The sequence below is a fragment of the Aspergillus karnatakaensis genome (genome assembly GCF_047715665.1).
Source record: "Aspergillus karnatakaensis strain CBS 102800 unplaced genomic scaffold BJY04scaffold_50, whole genome shotgun sequence".
NCBI classification, from domain to species: Eukaryota; Fungi; Ascomycota; class Eurotiomycetes; order Eurotiales; family Aspergillaceae; genus Aspergillus; species Aspergillus karnatakaensis.
Genome location: NW_027395762.1, coordinates 204,003 through 223,758, shown reverse-complemented (window position 1 = coordinate 223,758; position 19,756 = coordinate 204,003). Strand labels below are relative to the sequence as shown.

Sequence of the window (19,756 nt, the reverse complement as noted above, 5' to 3'; positions counted from 1 at the left end):
CCCTCTTCATCATTGTTAGTTAGGTATCCGCAACGTTCTCTGGCCCATGCAATCAAAGTGGAACCAGGATATTTGATGTTCAATGCGACATTTGGAGAACGAGATCTTACTTCACATGAGAAAGAACTTCCCCCGAAAGTCAACATAATCAAAGCCATACGTAGTCTCGAATCAGAATCAAACTCAAAGATGATTTGACGGCAGCCTAGTAGACCCTTCCTTGGGCTGAACGGTTTCCTTTCCAGAGATAGACCTCCGAGCGCCTCGGAGCCAAGTTCCGCAGCTAAAGTGAGGTGAAGTGCCAAGTGAAGTGAGGTAAATCTAAAAAGCCTGTTCCCTCTAAATACCTCTTCATCCATGGCAGATATTACGTAGTATCACGTAATATTACCAAGTACCGTGACTCGTACCGGAGGCATTTTCCGACAGTGTTTCCTACGAAGTTTCACTCTTCCATCCATAACACAAAACTCCACCTCTCTTACTCTACACCTCTCTTACCTTACCTTCGAAAGTTGTACCGTTCGAGGATCGCTCTTATCATTCAATCTGCTAGTATCTCTCTGAAGATGTCTAAGAGAAGTGCTGACCCTGATTCCCCTCCCGGCTCTACAGCCGGAAGTCCAAAGAAAGCAAAACTGGACGCTCCATCCGTGACACCAGCCACAAGCAACGATGGTTCTCTGGGACTTGTCTACGGTCCAGCGTGCCCAGGCATAGTGAAAACTAGACCGCCCGTGCAACTAGAAAGACTACCTTCAGACTCAGACGCCTTTGCTGCCTTTGCCAAGCTGCGAGCCGATAAGAATCTGTCCGACGAAGAAGCGTTTCTGGAGCTACTGAAAAGCTATGATCTATCACTGGCTACGTTGTCACGAATCTCAGGTAAGTGGCCTACCGGCTTTGCATCAATGGCACATCTAGCTTACACCGATGCAGCACAGAAACTGGACGTCTCGTTTTCGAATGTCACCTACCAGCAAGTGGCCCCGTACGTCTGGCTGGATCCGGACCGCCTTGGATCGGACATGCTGCCACTAGAAATATTTAGATCACGCATTCCGAATTATCTTTTCATGGAAATCCTTTCTGACGTGGATCTTGCTGAGAAGCAATACGGACCGATGGCGAATCACGATAACGAGGAGGCGCGCTCAAGGTTTATTGCGTCTGTGAGTATCGGCGCCCTGTCCAGGCTCAGGTTCTCTTGGTCAAACAATACTAATATGAAGAAGTTGTTCAATAGGATTGTGAGCCTCTTTGGCAGTGCCATCACCAACAAACCGGAAGGACTACTAGAGAGCAAATTCTCCAGAAGAGGTCGGATTGAACACCATTTTATCTCCGTCGGCTTGATCAGCATCGTGTTCATTGAGGTAAAGAGGGAGTTGAACACCGGAAGGGTCCGTGATGATGTGATAGCCCAGGTTCTAGCAGAGTGTGCCGGTGAGATTCAGTACTGTGGTGATTTATGGACCCTTACTCACATCTTCAAAGCCTGCGATTACGCAAATCAGAAACAGGGGCAGTGGGCCCCGATACTCGCTATTCTTTGTGATGGCGAACACTTTCGGTTCTTTGTAATGGACTCAGCGGAAAAGGTGATCTTCTCGTCGGGCGGGATGGCTGGCGTTCCCATCGAGCCTGAAACCAAGACCAGATTACTTGCCGCAATCAAAAAAAGTAAGCAGCCTGTATCCTTTCTCATACCCTGACGCACTTCAGTGCAAATGAATACTGACTCACCTCAATAGCTACTGAGCGGCTGTTTGATTGGTTTTTGATGGCTTACATTAACGGCATCAGAGCGTTTTCACACCGTTCTACCTGTCAGTCCCGAGTTCGAAAGAGAGATTCTACCGACCAGTGGTCAACCGCCCTATCTGATGCTGAAAGGGCTCTGCGCCTCCTCAGGGAGGCTGATAGTCTCGCAGATAGCCGCGAGTGGAGGGATGCCGAATCCACAGCGGCCGAAGGGGTTCTCTTTCTCAGGAAAAGGTTAGGATACTTAACTATAGTCGAAGCTCATTTAAATTATTGTACTAACACCTCATGTCGACAGCGTTCTCGAATTACCTTCCGCGAAAGTCGTTTACGAAGGACTAACTGACGGATGTTATTGGCCTGTCTGTATGGAAGAGAGTCTTTCCAAAGAGTCCGGGGATGTACACTTCAGATGAACCGAGACTTGGTTGGAGACTTCGTCTAGGTATCCTATCCTATAGCTTGAAGACTGCCTCAAATATGCCCCTCTCCTCGAGATCACGAGTAGTTAGTTGCCTTACAGAGCCTCCACTTGCGCATAAGAGTTATCAAAAACCTCAACAGCAGTCCATTTTGTGTTTCTCCAGAAGCAATTGATTCCAAGGTTGAAACTACATCCTAGTCCTTTTGAAGAATACCTGAAATAAGTAAGCAGATTATCAAGCATTTCAATTCTATCTAGGTATCAACTATCAACTATCAACTTGCCCAACCGATCCTAGGAACAGAGCAGACATCGCTGAATCGAATCCAAATTATGTAAGAATAAGTAGGTATCGGGAACAGAAAAGGGAGGATAGAAAGTACATGGTTGATGGGTGGAAAACGGTGTTGGGGACGGGTCGCGCGAGCGACATTGAACCATCTTCAAATACCCGGGTATGGTATCTAGGCGAAATGGAAGGCAGCAAGAAACAGCAGAGTATGCATGCAAATGTGATGAAATTGCTAAATCGACACAAAACAAGACAAGGGGGTATATCTTTTCCTCCAGCAATCCTAACTCATTTCTTCAATGCTGAAACACACACGCAAACAAACGATGAAGAAGCGAGTTGGGTCATCCAAGAGAAAATTATACATGATGATGAGATGCAGGGTGGTGTATCAGAGACATGATGGACATAAACATAAAACGTGAACATGAGATGACATGACAGGAACATCAACTAAACATCAGGCGTGAGGGGGATCATTGTAGGTCATCAAAATCATACAATCAGGTGGAACCATGACGGACGCTGTTCCGTGCATAGCGCAAAGAATGATCGAGCCGATGCTCAGAGAAAGTAAAATTAATCAAAAGAGCCTCCCATTCCGAAGCCAATCTTTTTCTACCCAAAACCATCAAACTTTTGCTGTTCCCAAAAAGAAAATAAGGACGAATGAACTGTAGCGCGCGCCTATCACACGGTCTCTTTCACAGGGCCTCCTTGCTCCTCTTCCAATGAAGTCATCCAATACTCCAACGGGATCAGCCAGAGCAGATATGTCCGTCCCGGCATGTTCCGTCATTTCTCGGACAAGACTATCGTCGGTGAGGTGCAAGGATTCCTTGCGGCAGAGCCACTAGTAACGAGCACCGTTGTAGATGGATCGGCTCGAGCGGCGGCTGGCGCGTTCAGACTTGCGGTCGGTCTTCCTGGAATTGCCGCTGGCAGTTGTATACTCGGAGCCGCCCGTCAAATACTTCTTCGGGCGCTTTCCTCCTTCGATGTTCAACTCAACAGCTCCAGTTTGGCCAGTCCGCACACTGATGCGCTTGCCTCCCACAGACTCTTGCGTGAAACTCATGGTAACTCCATTCATTGTCATGACGATGTTGTCATCGTCGGCAGGTCGCGTGGTGGTGAGCACGCCGCTCCCGGATTGAGTGCGAGCATCGCTGCCACGGCTGCTAGCCGATCGACTCTTCTGGCTTCCGCTGTCACTCCCAGCACGCTGGGAGCTAGCTTTGGCCTTCAACAAAGCGTCACTTACTGTCATGGGAGCCGCCGCAGTCTTGCTAGAATGCGATGCCTGGTATTCCTCCGCGTCACGCTGCTTATCCTCGAGCTCATCCTCCATAGGGTAGTTGTTGTAGATAGCGGGACGGCGGCGACGGTTTGAATGCTCCACAGCTACTCGAGCAGACCGCCCAGAATCGTAGTAGGTAGTGGACGGTCGTCTGTTCTCACGATAACTTCGGTTTCGTTCGGGAATCACAGTCTCGCCGGTCGACCGCCGGTAAGATCCGTACTCAGGAAGAACATCCCGAAGGTCAGTCAAGTCCAGCGACCGCGATCCACGCCGGTCAGACACGACGGACGTCGTAGTCGCTGACTTGCGAGGCATGTCGGGTCGTTTCTGGATAATGTGTGGCGGAGCCCTGCTCTTGTGTGGCAATGGTGGCGGAGCCATCGAACGGTAGTAATCCTCTTCGCCACGAGGGTCGTGCGAAGAATGGGACGGAAGTCGTGGTCGTGCTTGACGGTGCGGTCCGGGCGGCCCGGGAGGCGGGGGTGGTGGGGTTTCCAAATCGTCCTCCTCCAGGTCATCCTCCTCCTCCTCTTCTTCCTCCTCGGATGTACCATAGTCAATCGCTGGGGGCTCGAAGATGGACTGTCGCCGAGCCCGAGGTTGTTCTCTAGCTCGAGACATTGAACGTTCTTGGCGTTCAGGTGGACTTGTAGCATCGGGATAGCCGTAGTACGATGACTGCTGGGGGTACATGGGAGAAGCGGTAGGGTAGGCGGGAGAGTTGCTGTAAGCGGACGACGACAAAGGCGGACCTGGGTCATAACCCCTCATTGCGGATTGACTGTACATCACTCCGCCCATGGGAGGCATCACCCCGGCGTGGAAGCTAATAGGTCGATTGTTGGAATGGTACGAGTTGGAACGGGCGCTGCGTGCGGTCGGGCGGCTACTTGAAACCTGGACCACCGCGGCTGGAGCGTAGCGGGTTGTCTGCGGTGACGCCTGGGGATAGTCGTAGGCGGATCCTTGCGAAGGGTGATAGCGGTACTCTCGGTGCCGTGGTTCCACCGGAGTCGAAGCATGGTACATTCCTTGCTCAGCATCCCAATAGTTGCTTGGATGTTGTCGAGTATATGTTCGCTCGAGTCGCTGAGATCGTGACGGTGATTGTTGGAGGTGAGCTGGGGGATAGCCAGCCGAGTAGGGCCCGGCCTGCATCTTGTCCTCACGAGTGGGACGAGCGCTGCGATCCCTAGGCCGTTCCTTTGTGCGTGATCGGACTCGCTCGAGATCGGTCCTTTTGAGCGAAGTGTCGACTTTAAGAGGGACGGGGGGGTGTTTCTGGCCCGACGGGGCAGATTGGGTGCTGTTTGCGGTGGCAGCCGTGCGACTAGAATAGCCGGAGTCACTGGCGGCCTCGACGAAGGGAGGCTCACGAGCAGACTTCTTCAAGTCCGATTTGGAGCGTTTGGCAGTAATGTTGGCAACTTGACGAGTGTCCGGGAGTATCACTTGAGCGTCCTCATCATATTCCTCGACGAAGGCGGCGCGAGGAGTTTTCCTCGACATGACTTTTTGGCGGCGGCCAAGGCCCAAGTTGGGTCCCCAAGCGGGAGGGGGTACTAGGTTAGGTGAAGGCACTGTGGATGACGTGAAACGTGTTGATCCAACAGGGCTTCGGGGGGTTTTGGGTCACTCACAGCAGCCTACGCTGCTGCTCCTCCAAATGAGTCAACGAAAAAATTTTCCTCCTCGATCCCTTGGTTACTGTATTTTTTTTCTTTTTCCCAACTGCAAATTTCCCGTTCCCACACAGTGGTAAGTTGTGCCCTTTGTGTTTCGGCCCAGGAGTTCGGAACCCACTCTGTGAGGAGTGTTGCGGGAAAAAAAGTCCAGAAGATGCAGATCGGCTACCCAGACGTAGTTTGATGGCGGCGTCTAGAGCGTTGAGTGTCAGCGATGAACAGTGGATGCACAGTCGTCCATAGATAGCAGTGTCTCCATCGAAAAAAAAGAGAGGTGTATGGTTCAGAAAGTTTGGCGCAAGACTAGCGACGAAGTGGGTGGTAGAAGGAGGAATCGGGCGGCAGCGAAGAGACAGGACAGGAACGCATCCACCAACGGAAGAGGCGAGAGGCGAGAGAGGGAGCGAGAAAGCGCGCGGACTGTGCAGTAGTCGGCTGGCGGACGGTGAGTGGAGGGCTCAAAGAGGAAAAAGTCCAAAGGCTGCAGCAGGCAGTGTGTGTGAATAATGCAGCAGCAGCGAGGCAGCGTGTAACCGACGAGCGACTGTTGGAGGGGGTTCTTGGGCTGGACTCTGACGGAGCAGAGAGACAGGGCCAGGTGGGGTTCAGTGTGGAGATGCGAGAGAGGAGGAAGAATGCGAGAAGACGAGAAGAGGAGAAGTCAGGCTGGGAGACAACAGGGCAGTAATATTAAGAAAGCGAGATCTCTGACCAGTGGGAGGCAGAAGAGTGCAGTGACGGAGAAGAGGGGAAGAATGAGGAGGGAGAGCATGGAGGGAAAAAACTGCAGGGCGAAAAATGGGCACGCGCAGAGACGCGAAGGTGTTTTAAGATGTTGCAGCCCAACACTACTACCTGAGCAGTCGAAATAATAATAATAATAACCACAGCAAGTCCGGAGTAATACTAATGATGGATAGAAGATGAAAAATTCGCAAAGGGTGGTGGTTTCTTGAAGCCTTAGCCGGAGGGGCTCCTTTTCTATCTCGTCTTCTTCAACTTTCCCCTTGCTGAATCTCCGAGATGCGCAGAAATCGCAATCCTCTTCCATGTATGACGAATAAAACCGCGGCTCAACCACTTTTTTTTCTCTACAATTTTCTCTCGTCGGGGTGAAGAATCGCAGAAAATCGGAAGGGCGACAAAGGAGGAGGTGGGGATGAGAGGCGAGTGGCTGCCGGACGCTGCCTGATCTGCCGCTAAGAACAATGTTCTGATCGTTCCATGTTGGACGTATCGCTTGTATGGATGGGTTTAAAGGTTTCTCGTGATTACTTGCAGTGATCGAGTATATATACTCCCCTCGTCGTGGTCGAATTGAATCTGAACGCCCCTAGGCACTCCCCAGGCCTCTGTGTTTCTCAGTAGGCAGAAGGCGTCCAAACACAAGCAGTCGTCGATTTTCTTCAGGGATCGTTATCGATGGCGCTCTTCAGGCTCTGCCGTATCGGTGGCTCAGGAATGACCGATCCAAACATTCTTCACCTTTGGAAATACCCCCGGAAGGCTGTGGCCTTTAAGACGAACCAACGTGGCATTACCTTTGCCAGCGTCGGGACAGCACGTCTGACAGGGACTTGACCGTCCCGGAGCTGCGCTTGCGACGCAAGGAGTCACCGACTCAGCCTCCTGCAGCAGACTGAAGGGCCTCGAGTTGTATTCCAGTTTTCATGACAAGCCTCGGATCTGTTGATGGAGGATGGTGTACGCCGTGAAACACACCCTCGAGTCGCTGCACGAGAAGAGTTGTTATTGCGCAAGATAAGTCTGCGAGATCATGGTCCGATACGTCTTAGAGGGTGAAGGTGCCCCAGAGCGACCGTTGAAATTCGTTAGGTAGAACTCTACGGCGGTCGTGAAACTCTACGAAACGGCTCGAGTCCCAACTCATGATTCAAACATGTGACGATTGCAGGATTGCAGGCAGATCAAGGCAGGAGCAAGTTGCAAGGCTCTCAAGGCTCCCTATTGTCGCCCACCGGCTTGAAGAAAGCCATTCACTTCTCAAGAGCCAGCAGCCAAAGGGCCTTGCGATTTGCCGCATAGGTACCTTGCACCAACGATCTTACCTCAGGAAGCATCATGAAATGTGTATCAAAGCCTCTGTAGTAAATTTCGAGGCGAGTAGTACACAGAAACAAAAGTAAGTATAGGAGATTAACTCCGTCATGCAAAGCCACACTCCTGCGTATGCTCCGAGAACAATGCTGTATGCAAGGAAACTGCATCTTCAGAACCCTCGGAGGTATGCATGTAAGTAGGCAAAGTATATCTAGTATATCGGTGATTCGGTACCTTGACAGGATCTGCTGATTTACAGTTAATGATCGGACTTGGAGGCTGCGCAGTATGCTTCTTCTCCAGGATGTGACAATCAGACTATGTGCCTCCAGCTTCTTGACAGCCTCAAGAATGCACTTGTATAGATCAGAATTCGGGGTGGGAGTGGGTGGAAATAAGGGGAGCACCCCACCAGATCAACGGGACGGGCGGAAAGCGTGGATGCCATGGCCCATCCGAATCCCGATCAACCGTGGAACTGACTTCGAAAAATAACTATTCTTGATTCAACTTCAAGGGGATTGTACGCTGAGACTGTCTCAACAGCCTCAACAATCCAGCTTCGCCATCTGAAATTTTCTTGAGGGTCAGATGGCACTGGTAATCCTGCGGTAATACTACGGTGGTGTTGGCTGCCCAAAGTATATGCATGAAGGACGGCCCAATGCCAGTGATCGCCTCCACTTAAGTCTACAACAAGTGGATGAAGGAAAACCCCATAGAAGTCGGAGAAGAGCGCTAGAAAACTGCCTCCCGAGTCTTTGCTCGTACGGAGTACTCATCACTCATTCGTCTTGTTCAGACAAGGCATGCTTGTCTTTCTTGCCTCTAATTACACGGCAGCGACAGCCTCTTCGGGCGCTCATCCTTTCTTTTTCCCGCCTCACGGGGGCAAACTCTTCACTCACTGTCCAGAGAGACCAGGTGAGTCATCTCAGGCTCTGATCAAGAGTTTTGTATCCCTTTTCTTTCTCAAATCCCAGCATTCTCCCGCCCTCTCCACCGCGGGGTACATTTGCTCAACTTTCAAGGCACCAAGTTCTTGGTGAGATCCCCTCTGCACGTCTTAAGCGCTCTTCGAGTCTCCGATTCTCCGGAGCAAAGACACATCGAGGCAATTGACTTTATTGGTTCCAAGAGCTTGAGGCTGAGAATTGACTGCCAGCGAGCTCTTCATCTCTACGTCATTCTATTTTGACAATGGCCAAGGCTCAAATCAAGGCATACCAATGGTGATATGCAATCCTCTCGAGGCCCTCTCTGCTCTCATCCCGCATCCTCCGTGCTTGCTTGAGCTCAGCTCAATACGCATCCTCTGCTTACTCGATTTCTGCCCAATACCCACCAAACAGGTGTCGAGGTGAGTCACGGGCCTGCCAATATTGCCACTCAGGCTCAAGGTGAGCATGATGAGCCAGCCCGATCTCGATCCATGCAACGATCACTCTCGCCCCAGTGTTACAGAGCAGGAGCTGTTCGTCACACATGAACCCTGCCGTTTATGCCGTCTCCCGCACCGCTTAACGGGACAAGCCTTACCTGATCTCTACCTTATGTTGGCTGCCTCGGGCGTCAGCGGTCGCAGCTCAGTTCTTTCTCCTTTTCATCTGTCCAAGCTGGATCCACGGCGATCATGCGATCCGTACCGTAGCATATCTTGGATAGAATCTGAGACTCGCTGGCGTTGACGGCGATCGCTTATCCACCACCCACTAGTCTGATCGATACGAATGTCGTGCAACTAGACTAGCATCAGCAGCTCTTCTAAATCTGTCCGAACATGCCCTATCTACTGTACTCTGGGCCAACGTAAGCTGTTCTGCAGTCGTCGGAATAAATGAAAGCTAGTCCGTATGCAGAATCTAGAGCTTTATGTAGCTCAAGTCAAGCTAGAGCTTGATGGTAAGCAGCAGCCCTTTGTAGGCCCCAGACCCTGTGTTGCTTGGGTACAGTCATACAGATGGCTTTCTGCCTCAGGCATTAAAGTACCTGAAGAGGCCTAGCGTGGCTGATAAGATAGATGAGTCAGCCTGTTACCCCGGCCACGGAGCAACCCAAACAAAAGAGCGTCACCCCAGCCTCTCCATTTCCTCCAACCACCGCATTTTCGGGCTGAGTCCCGATCTCTTCATCGCTCTACGACTGCTCCTGTGCTCCTCGGTGACTTTTAACCTTGATACTCTATACCTTGGGTCACGAATTGCCTTACTGACCAACTCATTGCTTGTATTTGCAGCTGCATGGTCGCTTCCGTTCCGCTGAAGTATACGATCGGACGGGCACTACACCTTTAAGCACAGATACCTCATCGTACCTTCTTTAGTCACGAATATAGCTTCGAGAAGCTCCCGTCAAGCCATTGCTGACTGAACTCCTCGAGTCGCTTTGAGCTGCGTGCTCAACAGCTCCATCAACCATGCCTCCAGTCCAGCATGTGGGGTGGCTCCCCAGCATTCTCGGTCGATCCATTCTTGCCGATGACATCGACAAATTGAACTACGTCAAGCCCGACAAGACACATGCCCTCGTTGCGCGTGCGGACAGAACCTACCACCCGGGTGAAGGATCAACGGATCCAAGCAACATTAACATGCGCGGACTGTACGCACTCTTTGCCATTCTAGGCGCGGCATTCGTCCTGGCAACAATTTGGTTCTTCTTCTGGGCTAAGGATGGCGGCTTCATATGGAAAAAAGGCGACTGGGACGAATATAAGTCGACTGTCCTACGACGAAAAGGACCAGACGGACGGACACTCAGTAACGCGACTCGAAGCACGAAGCTAGGAGGAGGGAGTATCGTCGGCAAAGGCTACACAGACGACGGATACACCGTTGCCGATACAGCGCCCACCTACAGCGATACAGCAACGACAATCACCGAGAAAGAACCCAAGCGCAAGCGTAACCTCCGCGAGAAATTCCTCCGCAGACACCGCAACGAGAAATACGAAGGCGAAGCTGACGAGGACGTCCGCGCCTACCGCAAGGAAAAACCAGCACAGATTGGTGGCATCAACCGTGAGGCAGACGGTACATACTACGGCAGCGACTACGACACCTCCAACCCCGGCACAAACTATAACCAGAGCGAGATGAGCGAGGTCCGCGACTACGCCTACGAGCCTGAAGCACCCCCCGCCCGCACCCGCACCCACCGCCAAACCCGCGACTTCTCCTTTGTCCCAGGGACGGAAGATACTGTCAGTCAAACCACAACTGAACGCATGCTCCGTGAACCCTCAGCCCGCAGACACAACCGCCGTCGCGAACGACGGCGCGCCCCACCCAGCCACCCCCCGACTTCGTCCTCCCGCCAGAGCAGCCCTCGCAAACGTGAGTCCAAGGGCCATTACACCGAACCACTCGACTTCTCCTCCGCAGGCTCCCGCTCAGAATACCAGTACTCGAACGTCGGCACGGAGGAGGAAGACCTTGGTACCATAAGTTATCACCATCCGATTCCCGGTCTGAGTAAGGGATACCGTCGTGATGGGGCGCGTAGCAAGAGGAGGGACAGTTTGAGTGATAGCGATGGCGAGGAGACGAGGTATTCATAAATTAGGAGCTGTTCGCGGGGCTGCTCGTTTTGACTAAATTGTACATATCATGGACTGCGAGTGTTTCTCTGGCGTTGCTTTGTGTTTTCTTTCTGGCTTGAATAGCTTGTTCTATCTCTTTTGTTATGACAGCGAACGATGGATATGGATACGGACATGACCACGGACATGGATTTGGGATGAATATGATAGGACGGGACTTCAAGGGATAACGTAAATAGCAATTGTATTATCTGATCGGATATTGTTCTAGCAGCACGTTGAACAGCTAGATAACTTTATATATATATATATACTTCTCTCTAATGCTAGAAACAACTTATATGCTTCACCCTTCAGGACGCCCTCGCGGGCAGTAAATCGTAAATCGGTAAACATCCGCCCATTTCAAAATTTCTGTCGAAGCTGGTCCGTGCCCGCCTTGCCCACGCCACTTTCCCTCCAATACGGACCCCCAGCATTTATGCAATTCCATCAGCATCCAACTCCATGAATCTATATCATATCTTGACCCCTTTGGAATAACCCAAATAGAAAATGTCAGCTCTCTATATAAACCCTTTCCACATAGCCGCTAACCCACCACCCAGGTCCGAACCAAAGGAACCCGAAACCCACCAAACGCCCTCCACCTCGGCCTCCACCACCTCTCCCACACCCAAGCCATCCAACAGCAAAATCAACATCAACACCAACACCAACACCCCCACTCCCGGCCCGGAACTCCCCCCCCTCTCCAACCGCGGCCTCGGCGCCAGCAGAAACGCCCTGATATGCCGATATCTACTGCAAGGGTGGACGACCAAGGCCATCGCAGCGGAAGTCGGCGTGTGCACGCAGACAGTCGTGCGCCTGCGTGACAATCTCATGAAACATGGCTCTGTGAAGGCGCCGCGGTTCAAGAAGCTGGGACGCCCGCGCCGGTTAACCAGGGCGGATGAGGATGCGCTGTTTGAGTGGTTGAAGGCTGATGCTGAGGCTGAGCAGGAAGGGGGGAGGAAGAGGGAGCAGCTTGAGATGGCGAAGTGGTTGCTGGATGAGCGCGGGGTGGAGATTTCGAGGGCGACGGTTTGTAGATTGCTTAAGAGGAGGGGGTGGAATGGGGGTTTCAATGGGAGTGGGAATGGGAATGGGGGAGTGAAGACGGGGAAGAGGGGTGATGGTGGGAAGAAGAAGGAGGAAAAGGGAAGTGTGGATGAGTCGTAGGATGGGGTGGGAAGAAATCTTCCAAGGTTACCGACAAGGTTAGGTATCTCGCTCTCTTGGTTCCAGCGTCAGACTTGCTGGTCATATTGTATTGGCTTTTGCGTTCCCTATAGTCCACAGCTACCAGCTTGGGCTCCCGGGGATTTGTATAGTACACCGGACTCATATCCTACTCCCTATGTTCTAGGAGCATGCTTAGTGACGTCCTCTGGTCCAGCCAGGGGAATCACGGTGGTATAACTTGACTGTTGAACCCTAAACATAATAATACAGACAATCTGAACTAGTCCGAAAGAGAAAGTTGGCGAGGGCCGAAAATCCTGAAGACAAATATGCTGATATCCGCCCAAAAAATGCTTTCTATAAACGCCCGCGCTGTGCTCGATGCAAACATGAGAAATATGGCGAATGAAGTAAGCAAGCCAAAGGTGCACCACGGCGGATATGTTGAATAGTGAGTGATGAGTGGTCTCGGTATGAGGACAAAAAGTCATAGTGCAGCTGTACCCTGTCAAGGCCTCGAGTGACGCCGCTTTTCCAACTTCGGAGCAGACGTCCGTGGAGAAGATGGCATTGATGAAGCTTCCAATTGCTCTTCCGCGCCGTAGACTTGTGCGGTTACGGTATCACCATCGTCGAGATAGGGGTCACTGGGCGATGAGGCAGCCCCTGTCTCATCTGAGAACCACCCATCAAGCACATGCCTGCTGATGTCATAATCTTGCCAGCCTTGCTCCCGTAAAGGCTGCCAGCTGGAAAGATGCTGGATGTCCCATATAGCCCTTGAGGAGACTCGGACCTGGTGGAGCATCCACATGTTGATGAAGTCTATGGAATCCAGTGACCCATTTTGTTGTAGAAGTCGCCAGAACTGAAGCCGGTTGTTCGGCGAGATCTGTGCCAATCTCAGATCGTTCTCAGACTGGTCCGTCGCCCCAGTTAAGTAATCAATTTCAGGGGAATATGGGTGTTTCTCTTCTAACGGGAGTTTTAGAGGATCCATGAATAGCTCCGAGCTTGGCTGCTCAGAGTACTGATAGAAGTTGAGGGAGGAAATATCCTCGTAGTTAAAGCCATGATAGCCTTGATCGATGCAGTATGTGCGAAGAAAGTTCACATCCATCTGTGCATTATTCAGGTCTTTCCAGATCTCCGCTCTTTGCTCGTCAAATGTCAGCAGAAACTCTTCGGAGTCTTCGTCTGGTGGCAGATAGAACCGGTGTTTTATGTCCTGCCTCTCGGTGATCATGAACCATTCAGACTCGAGCTCTGAAAGGCGTTCCTGGAGCATACGCTCATCTCCTATGCGACACAGATAGCTGTTCACGCAACGTGGAAGCTCGGGTGCGATAAACTCTTCATCCGAGATTTGGCTCCAGGGACCGGTAAATGGAGGAACGTTGGGTGTAGTCCCCCTCTCCGAGGTCCCAGCAAAGCCCTCCATTGAAACATCGAGCAGGTACTCTCGCTCTTCCAAGTGGTCCTCTTCCCGACGGTAGTTGTTCTCCATCGTCAAGTATTCCTCTGTTGTTAACTGAAGAAGCTCGTACTCGCGCCTGATGGACTCTGCATGGGGATGGTTCAGATCCGCAAAGAAGGTGTTAAGATGCTTCATGAACTTAACTCTGAGCTCCACTTCCTCCTCTCGTTTGTATTTCAACGCCATGCGAGTCTGGCGGAGCCGTACCCTTCGGGCGGAGACCTCTCTGAACCCTCCATACAGATTCAGGAGCTCGGCCTCCTTATCACCTCCAAATGTCCCACCCCTACTTCCAACGGATGTGGTATAACTCTGAAGCGCGCCATTGTACTGGTAGTCAAGCCTTGGGTCGTTCTGAGTGGCTTTTCCAGGCTCGATGGTATCTGAGATGAACAGGGGTGTAGGGTGAGCGGAATCGTGCACATCCGACGCGTTGATCTCATGGAACGTGTCGTCAAGTTCCGATGACCCTAGTTCAAGCGGCGGATGTTGGGGCGCAAAGCTAGGGTCGCGACGATTATGGCTTTGTGGGCTTTGTGGGCTCTCAGACTTCATCATTGATTCAGTCCTGCTTTTGCGATACTGCATGAGTCGCAGACATTGTCAGCAAGCTCAAAATTGCTTCGCGCAGTTGAGACACCTTACCAACGCCCACCGAACCCCCCTTGCGGCGCGGGTGCGCCAGCTTGAGAATGTGCTCCCGATGGCATCCATGAGATCTGCCATGATTCTCTCGCCCCGGTGGCCCCATGGGCCATGGGGTGATAAATTCACACCAAGACGGGCCGAAACCCACGTGGACAGGAGGAGCACACCAGGAACGAACCTAGCTTAGGGGGTGGCTCAGAATCAGCCGTGGGCGACATTGATCAATTAACGCAAAAATGAAGTGCTGGTCAACTCTTCTAACATCCGCGGAGACCCCTCATTTGGCCGACAGGCTGAAATTGGGGAAAGTTTGGATCCCAACGCAGCAAGCAATAGCAACAAATAGCGTTCCATTTTTTGCTGCACGAGCACAAAGAGTAGGTAACCGATGACTTGCTGCGTAACTCGATAATTCGGACACGTCTTGCACGGTCACTTGTTTGGCTGCCTCGCGGCTAGTCCCAAGTATCCTCGCATAATAATAGGTCGGTAATAACCAGTCACAATCGAAACAGGAGGCATAGGATGGTAGTGTCAAGGAGGATGGATTCCTTCGCAAATGATAAGGAGCCAGGATCTGGATCTTGGGGAAATTGATTGCTCTGCCCGTCTCAGGTCGCAGCACACGGGAGTATCCGACGCTGAACACTGCTTCTGGCTCACTTCCCATCTGACCATCACAGGCAAGATGACGACTAGTCGCCATGGCAGAAGCAAATGAGGTGGCAGTCACATTGATCCGAAGTTCCGAGCGGGTTAGAAAAGGAGGGAGAGAATCATCCGTGACTCGTGGGGGGAAGGAGGAGACTCCGTCTGGTTGGATCGACCCGCCCCCTAGTGCACACCATAATCAATCATCCCAGCAACTCCCTCCCGATAACTCTCGATGGGGCCAACCGAATGCGAGCTACTGATTATCCCTGTTGTGCTAGGGAGGACTTGCTCGCGTCATGTGTCGGACAACTCAGATGTATGCAGTCGTTTCGCTCAAAAGCGGGGGTTTGACAGTCTGGTAAAGAGCCTCAACTTTGCTGCATCCGGCAATCCATACCGTCGTCCACTTTCAGGGCTGAGACCATCGCCTATAAAGTCATGTATCAGCCAACGAGAATACCGTCTTTTTTACCACCTTCCTGGTTCGAGGGTTGAATACACGGGACAATCCCCCGTTTCACTTCGGCCTTCAGTTTGATTGTGAAACCCAGGGAATGCTCCAATCATGTCGGACGGCTCTGATGGTTTCGATCCCGACCACTACGAGTCATTTTATGACTACGGGGGTAGAGTAGCCTTTGTCAGGCCGGGTGATCGGGTGAAAATGCTTACCTATTGCTAGGCACTGACCGAAGAGATCCTCGCCATGTCCCGCATAATGCTCACTCACAAGATCCAGACGAGGAATATTGGCCAAGGTAAGTGTCTAGGAAGACAGAACTTATCGCTTTAACTAACTCGGCGATTAGCAGCACACCCCGGACGACATACAACCCGTCTCATAATTCTTCATTAGCCCGGCGGCCGTCTAGGCAGTATGTTCCCCGGGCTTGGTTGTTCTTGATTGTCCGGCTCAAACTCTAACGACCCATATAGACCGGAGAATTACCGTCATGTATCTTACCCTGGGAGGGAGTACGAGCCACAGCAACATTATGGTCAGAACCGTGCACCTGGTTATCGAGAGCCATACTACGATCCTGAACCTCGAGAGCCGTACCCGATCACGCAGACTAGACAGCCATCGTATCAGACAAACGCCAGCCCTCCTCGAGCCAACAGAGGCGGCTTCTTATCCCTTCACCCACAGCCTGCGGTAAGCCAACATTTGCAGACAAAGTCTTAAAATGCTCTAATCAATGAGTAGCATCCCCCTCATTTGCAGTACCAAAACCTGTTGGACGACAGTAAGTCTCATTCTTAGATTGGCCTTTTTTGACCAGCAGCTAAGCTGAATAGGATACATGGTCCAAACACCTTACTATTACCGTCAAGGCAAGGTACGTATTTCTTCAGCGGCATATTCTATGCTACGCTTTCAATCACCGCTAATCCTAGTAGGTCTTCTCAATCCTGTGGCATGAGAACCAAGGAGCAAGTCAAGGAACCCTTGTGAGTGCCGGTCCAGAGTACCGAGGTCGATTTGGAGAGCCAATATACAGCACTATTCGTCGGATGGTAGTTATCAAGGTCTTCGAACAGTGTTCGTGGTGCTTGTAAGCCCCAATAACTCTAACATTTGCAGACTCTTGGTTGACTGTTTCTAGTGCGATTAGTACTTATGGCGGCCGTGGTGTCTCCAAGCGAGGCGTCGATGAATCCACGCATGCTATCGTGTACCTGCGGGGCAGATTGCCTACTTCAAGCTCTAGTGAACGGCCTATGATCAAGGAGCCTCTTGAGGTAGCACCGGACAGGCCCGACGAAACACTCGACCCGATGTCTAGAATAAATTTCGCTAAGATCTACACCGTTGAGCACAATGTCAAAGTGCTCCCGATCGGTAGGATCACCAATGCATCGATGATCAGGTTTCGCGAATACGCCACCGAGCAACTAGCGCTCTGATATACTCAGTCCACAGTCTATTAACTTTTTAAATGTCTTTTTCTTCATATACGCTGCTTACGACCCTCATCGAACAACATACGCTTACAACATTTACGAGACCACGATTTATATTGCAACACGATGGGCATATTCATTACCCTGAACGATATACGACCTCTTCCATCTTGACTTGAAATCTAATGACTCTTGTACTTAACGGTACCATATTCATACTAGTATTGACCAGATTGTCGCAGTCATTAGTATGAATATACTTTTGTTTACTCTGACGGAGCGTATACTTCCTCGACCAAGAGACTAAGCCAGATATGGAGCTGGTGGGGACGCTAGTAAGATACTGCCGCGGGATTCATCCTGACCGCCTAGAGATTTTCCGACAAAACTTCTCCCCAGTTGCGACGGTCTGGAATTTAGATCAGCACAATCCAAACCCTCATTCCCCCGAAAATGAAGAGAAAGCTAGACGCAAACGACGTCCCAACTGTGGAGACAGCCGAGGCGGAAGAAGTTAAACAGGCCGACACAACGGAAGATTTCGAAAAGCTCAACCTCGATCCCCGTCTGCGGCAAGCCCTGGTCAAAGAGAAGTTCAGCAAACCAACACCAGTGCAAGCAAAAGCTATCCCTCTTGCTCTTGAGGGAAAGGATATTCTAGGTATGTCAGGTATCGTATATGGTAACGCGAGCAACCACTAACCAGACCAGCTCGCGCAAAGACCGGCTCCGGCAAGACCGCCGCCTATGTTCTTCCGATCCTGCAAACCATCCTCCAGAAAAAGACGGTTCGTATATCTTGTCATCTAACCCGCGGAGGGTGGAAAGCATATGCTAACGTTCTCTTCACCAGACCGACCCGTCCTTGAAAGCGACCACTGGCCTCATCCTCGTCCCCACCCGAGAACTCGCGGAGCAAGTCCAGAAAGTCGTCACCACATTCGCCGCCTTCTGCGGAAAGGATGTTCGTTCGGTAAATCTCACACAGAAAGTCTCTGATGCAGTCCAACGGTCGTTGCTCGCCGATTTCCCCGACATTGTCGTTTCAACCCCCGCTCGTGTTATCGCGAATCTCGGAACCTCAGCGCTGGCTTTGGATACCCTTACGCACCTTGTGATTGATGAAGCCGACCTGGTGCTGTCGTACGGATATGAGGATGATATCAATGCCCTGTCGAAGGCAATTCCGCGAGGTGTGCAGACGTTCCTCATGAGTGCGACCCTCACAGCCGAAGTGGACACCTTGAAGGGTCTGTTCTGTCGCAACCCGGTCACTCTGAAGCTGGAGGACAAGGATGATCAGGGCACGGGAGTGAGCCAGTTTGTGGTCAAGTTAGTATTCTTGCTTTCTTCTGGTTCTTGACTAGAGCTAACGATATCAACCAGATGCGCGGAGGACGAGAAATTCCTTCTAACATACGTCATTTTCAAGCTACAGCTGATCAAGGGCAAAGTGATCATATTCGTCGGCGACATTGACCGCTGTTACCGCGTCAAGCTCTTCCTCGAACAATTCGGAATCAAGAGCTGCGTTCTCAACTCTGAGCTACCCGTCAACTCACGAATCCACGTTGTCGAGGAGTTCAACAAGGGCGTCTACGACATTATCATCGCAGCCGATGAACAAGAAGTCCTTGGATCCTCCTCAAAATCTAAGAAGACCAAGGAACCCACAGAAGACGACCAGAAGCAACCATCAAGCGACGAAGAGGAATCAGCCAATACTACAACCCGCCCTGACAAACGCCGCAAACTAACCAGCAAGGAAAAAGACTACGGCATCTCCCGCGGCATCGACTTCCAAAACGTCGCCTGCGTCCTCAACTTCGACCTCCCAACCACCTCCAAATCCTACACCCACCGCATTGGCCGAACTGGCCGCGGCGGCAAAACAGGCATGGCCCTCTCGTTTGTCGTCCCCTCCGACCACTTCGGGAAACACAAACCCACCTCCATCCCCACCGCCAAGCACGACGAGTCCGTCCTGGGCAAGATCGTCAAGAAACAATCGAAACTCGGACACGAGGTCAAACCCTACCACTTCGAAATGTCCCAAGTCGACGCCTTCAGATACCGTATGACCGATGCGTTACGGGCAATCACCCGTCTCGCCATCCAAGAAGCCCGCGCCCGCGAAATCAGACAGGAACTCGTCAAGTCCGAGAAGTTGAAGCGCCATTTCGAGGAGAATCCAGAGGAACTACGACAACTCCGCCACGACGGCGAACTCCGCGCCGCAAGAATACAGCCACATCTCAAGCACATCCCCGAATACCTGATGCCGGCGAAGGGCAAGAAGGGCATCTCGACTGAGGATGTCGGTTACGTCGGGTTTAGGAAAACGAGCGAGAACCGCATTCGCAAGGCGAGGGATAAGAATCGCGGGAAGGGGAAGGGCAGGAAGCCTGCGGGTGGGCGGAGGGTGGATCCGTTGAAGACGTTTGGGAAGGGCAAGAAATAAATAATCTGCTGTCATTGATGGGTTGGGGATTAAGGTGTTTAGGAGCGCAAAATTATACTGCACATGATATCAATCTGATACATGCATATACTCACAGGAGTCAATCTCTCCAGATCAACAGCCTATGCTTGAAGTTTGCGTTGCGAAGATGCATGCGTTAACAGAAACTCTAGCGACGCTTGTACTTACTGTAATACTGTCGTCGCAGAAGCGTCAAGTACATGCAGCCTGACAATAGATGCCGGGCGGTCCAGGGAATATCCCACCTCCGCCACTCCTGCCAAATCAGGGTCATGCTTTACAAGTCGCGCGTT

The 19,756-nt window shown here is 51.6% G+C and overlaps 6 protein-coding genes across 6 annotated transcripts; 4 read left to right on the top strand and 2 right to left on the bottom strand.

Annotated features, from left to right (window-relative positions):
* The first annotated feature begins 458 nt into the window (after positions 1 to 458).
* BJY04DRAFT_196918 (uncharacterized protein) lies at positions 459 to 2,404 on the top strand. The gene is made up of 6 exons (XM_073712417.1): positions 459 to 885; positions 940 to 1,172; positions 1,236 to 1,446; positions 1,498 to 1,683; positions 1,755 to 1,998; positions 2,063 to 2,404. The coding sequence occupies exons 1-6, from the start codon at positions 570 to 572 to the stop codon at positions 2,178 to 2,180; spliced, it is 1,308 nt and encodes a 435-aa protein (XP_073567836.1). The 5' UTR covers positions 459 to 569; the 3' UTR covers positions 2,181 to 2,404.
* Positions 2,405 to 3,108: 704 nt separating this feature from the next.
* BJY04DRAFT_121014 (uncharacterized protein) lies at positions 3,109 to 5,711 on the bottom strand. The gene has a single exon (XM_073708328.1). The coding sequence runs from the start codon at positions 5,290 to 5,292 to the stop codon at positions 3,334 to 3,336; it is 1,959 nt and encodes a 652-aa protein (XP_073567835.1). The 5' UTR covers positions 5,293 to 5,711; the 3' UTR covers positions 3,109 to 3,333.
* A 4,234-nt stretch (positions 5,712 to 9,945) lies between these two features.
* On the top strand, positions 9,946 to 12,294 carry BJY04DRAFT_221592 (uncharacterized protein; the record flags this gene model as incomplete). Its single annotated transcript, XM_073717171.1, has 2 exons — positions 9,946 to 11,078; positions 11,679 to 12,294. 2 exons carry the CDS (start codon positions 9,946 to 9,948, stop codon positions 12,292 to 12,294), a joined length of 1,749 nt encoding a protein of 582 aa, XP_073567834.1.
* On the bottom strand, positions 12,156 to 15,168 carry BJY04DRAFT_196913 (uncharacterized protein). Its single transcript, XM_073712416.1, has 2 exons — positions 14,420 to 15,168; positions 12,156 to 14,356 (listed from the first exon to the last, which is right to left on the bottom strand). The coding sequence occupies exons 1-2, from the start codon at positions 14,498 to 14,500 to the stop codon at positions 12,806 to 12,808; spliced, it is 1,632 nt and encodes a 543-aa protein (XP_073567833.1). The 5' UTR covers positions 14,501 to 15,168; the 3' UTR covers positions 12,156 to 12,805.
* Positions 15,169 to 15,208: 40 nt separating this feature from the next.
* On the top strand, positions 15,209 to 17,209 carry BJY04DRAFT_120958 (uncharacterized protein). Its single transcript, XM_073708327.1, has 8 exons — positions 15,209 to 15,702; positions 15,759 to 15,834; positions 15,886 to 15,951; positions 16,013 to 16,232; positions 16,284 to 16,323; positions 16,376 to 16,416; positions 16,478 to 16,632; positions 16,684 to 17,209. Exons 1-8 carry the CDS (start codon positions 15,642 to 15,644, stop codon positions 16,982 to 16,984), a joined length of 960 nt encoding a protein of 319 aa, XP_073567832.1. The 5' UTR covers positions 15,209 to 15,641; the 3' UTR covers positions 16,985 to 17,209.
* Positions 17,210 to 19,453, top strand: dbp9 (ATP-dependent DNA/RNA helicase). Its single transcript, XM_073708326.1, has 4 exons — positions 17,210 to 17,642; positions 17,693 to 17,769; positions 17,835 to 18,313; positions 18,368 to 19,453. The coding sequence occupies exons 1-4, from the start codon at positions 17,435 to 17,437 to the stop codon at positions 19,440 to 19,442; spliced, it is 1,839 nt and encodes a 612-aa protein (XP_073567831.1). The 5' UTR covers positions 17,210 to 17,434; the 3' UTR covers positions 19,443 to 19,453.
* Positions 19,454 to 19,756: the final 303 nt, after the last annotated feature.

Bases quoted from the DNA above. Each gene is read 5' to 3' on its own strand.
- BJY04DRAFT_121014 (XM_073708328.1), bottom strand. From the start codon at position 5,292: ATGTCGAGGAAAACTCCTCGCGCCGCCTTCGTCGAGGAATATGATGAG.
- dbp9 (XM_073708326.1), top strand. From the start codon at position 17,435: ATGAAGAGAAAGCTAGACGCAAACGACGTCCCAACTGTGGAGACAGCC. The intron at 17,770-17,834 runs GTTCGTATATCT...TCTCTTCACCAG, and splicing joins CCATCCTCCAGAAAAAGACG to ACCGACCCGTCCTTGAAAGC. The intron at 18,314-18,367 runs GTTAGTATTCTT...GATATCAACCAG, and splicing joins GTGAGCCAGTTTGTGGTCAA to ATGCGCGGAGGACGAGAAAT.
- BJY04DRAFT_196918 (XM_073712417.1), top strand. From the start codon at position 570: ATGTCTAAGAGAAGTGCTGACCCTGATTCCCCTCCCGGCTCTACAGCC. The intron at 886-939 runs GTAAGTGGCCTA...ACACCGATGCAG, and splicing joins TACGTTGTCACGAATCTCAG to CACAGAAACTGGACGTCTCG. The intron at 1,447-1,497 runs GTGAGATTCAGT...ACATCTTCAAAG, and splicing joins GGTTCTAGCAGAGTGTGCCG to CCTGCGATTACGCAAATCAG.
- BJY04DRAFT_196913 (XM_073712416.1), bottom strand. From the start codon at position 14,500: ATGGCAGATCTCATGGATGCCATCGGGAGCACATTCTCAAGCTGGCGC. The intron at 14,357-14,419 runs GTAAGGTGTCTC...CGACTCATGCAG, and splicing joins GGGGGGTTCGGTGGGCGTTG to TATCGCAAAAGCAGGACTGA.
- BJY04DRAFT_120958 (XM_073708327.1), top strand. From the start codon at position 15,642: ATGTCGGACGGCTCTGATGGTTTCGATCCCGACCACTACGAGTCATTT. The intron at 16,233-16,283 runs GTAAGCCAACAT...ATCAATGAGTAG, and splicing joins CCCTTCACCCACAGCCTGCG to CATCCCCCTCATTTGCAGTA. The intron at 16,417-16,477 runs GTACGTATTTCT...TAATCCTAGTAG, and splicing joins ACTATTACCGTCAAGGCAAG to GTCTTCTCAATCCTGTGGCA.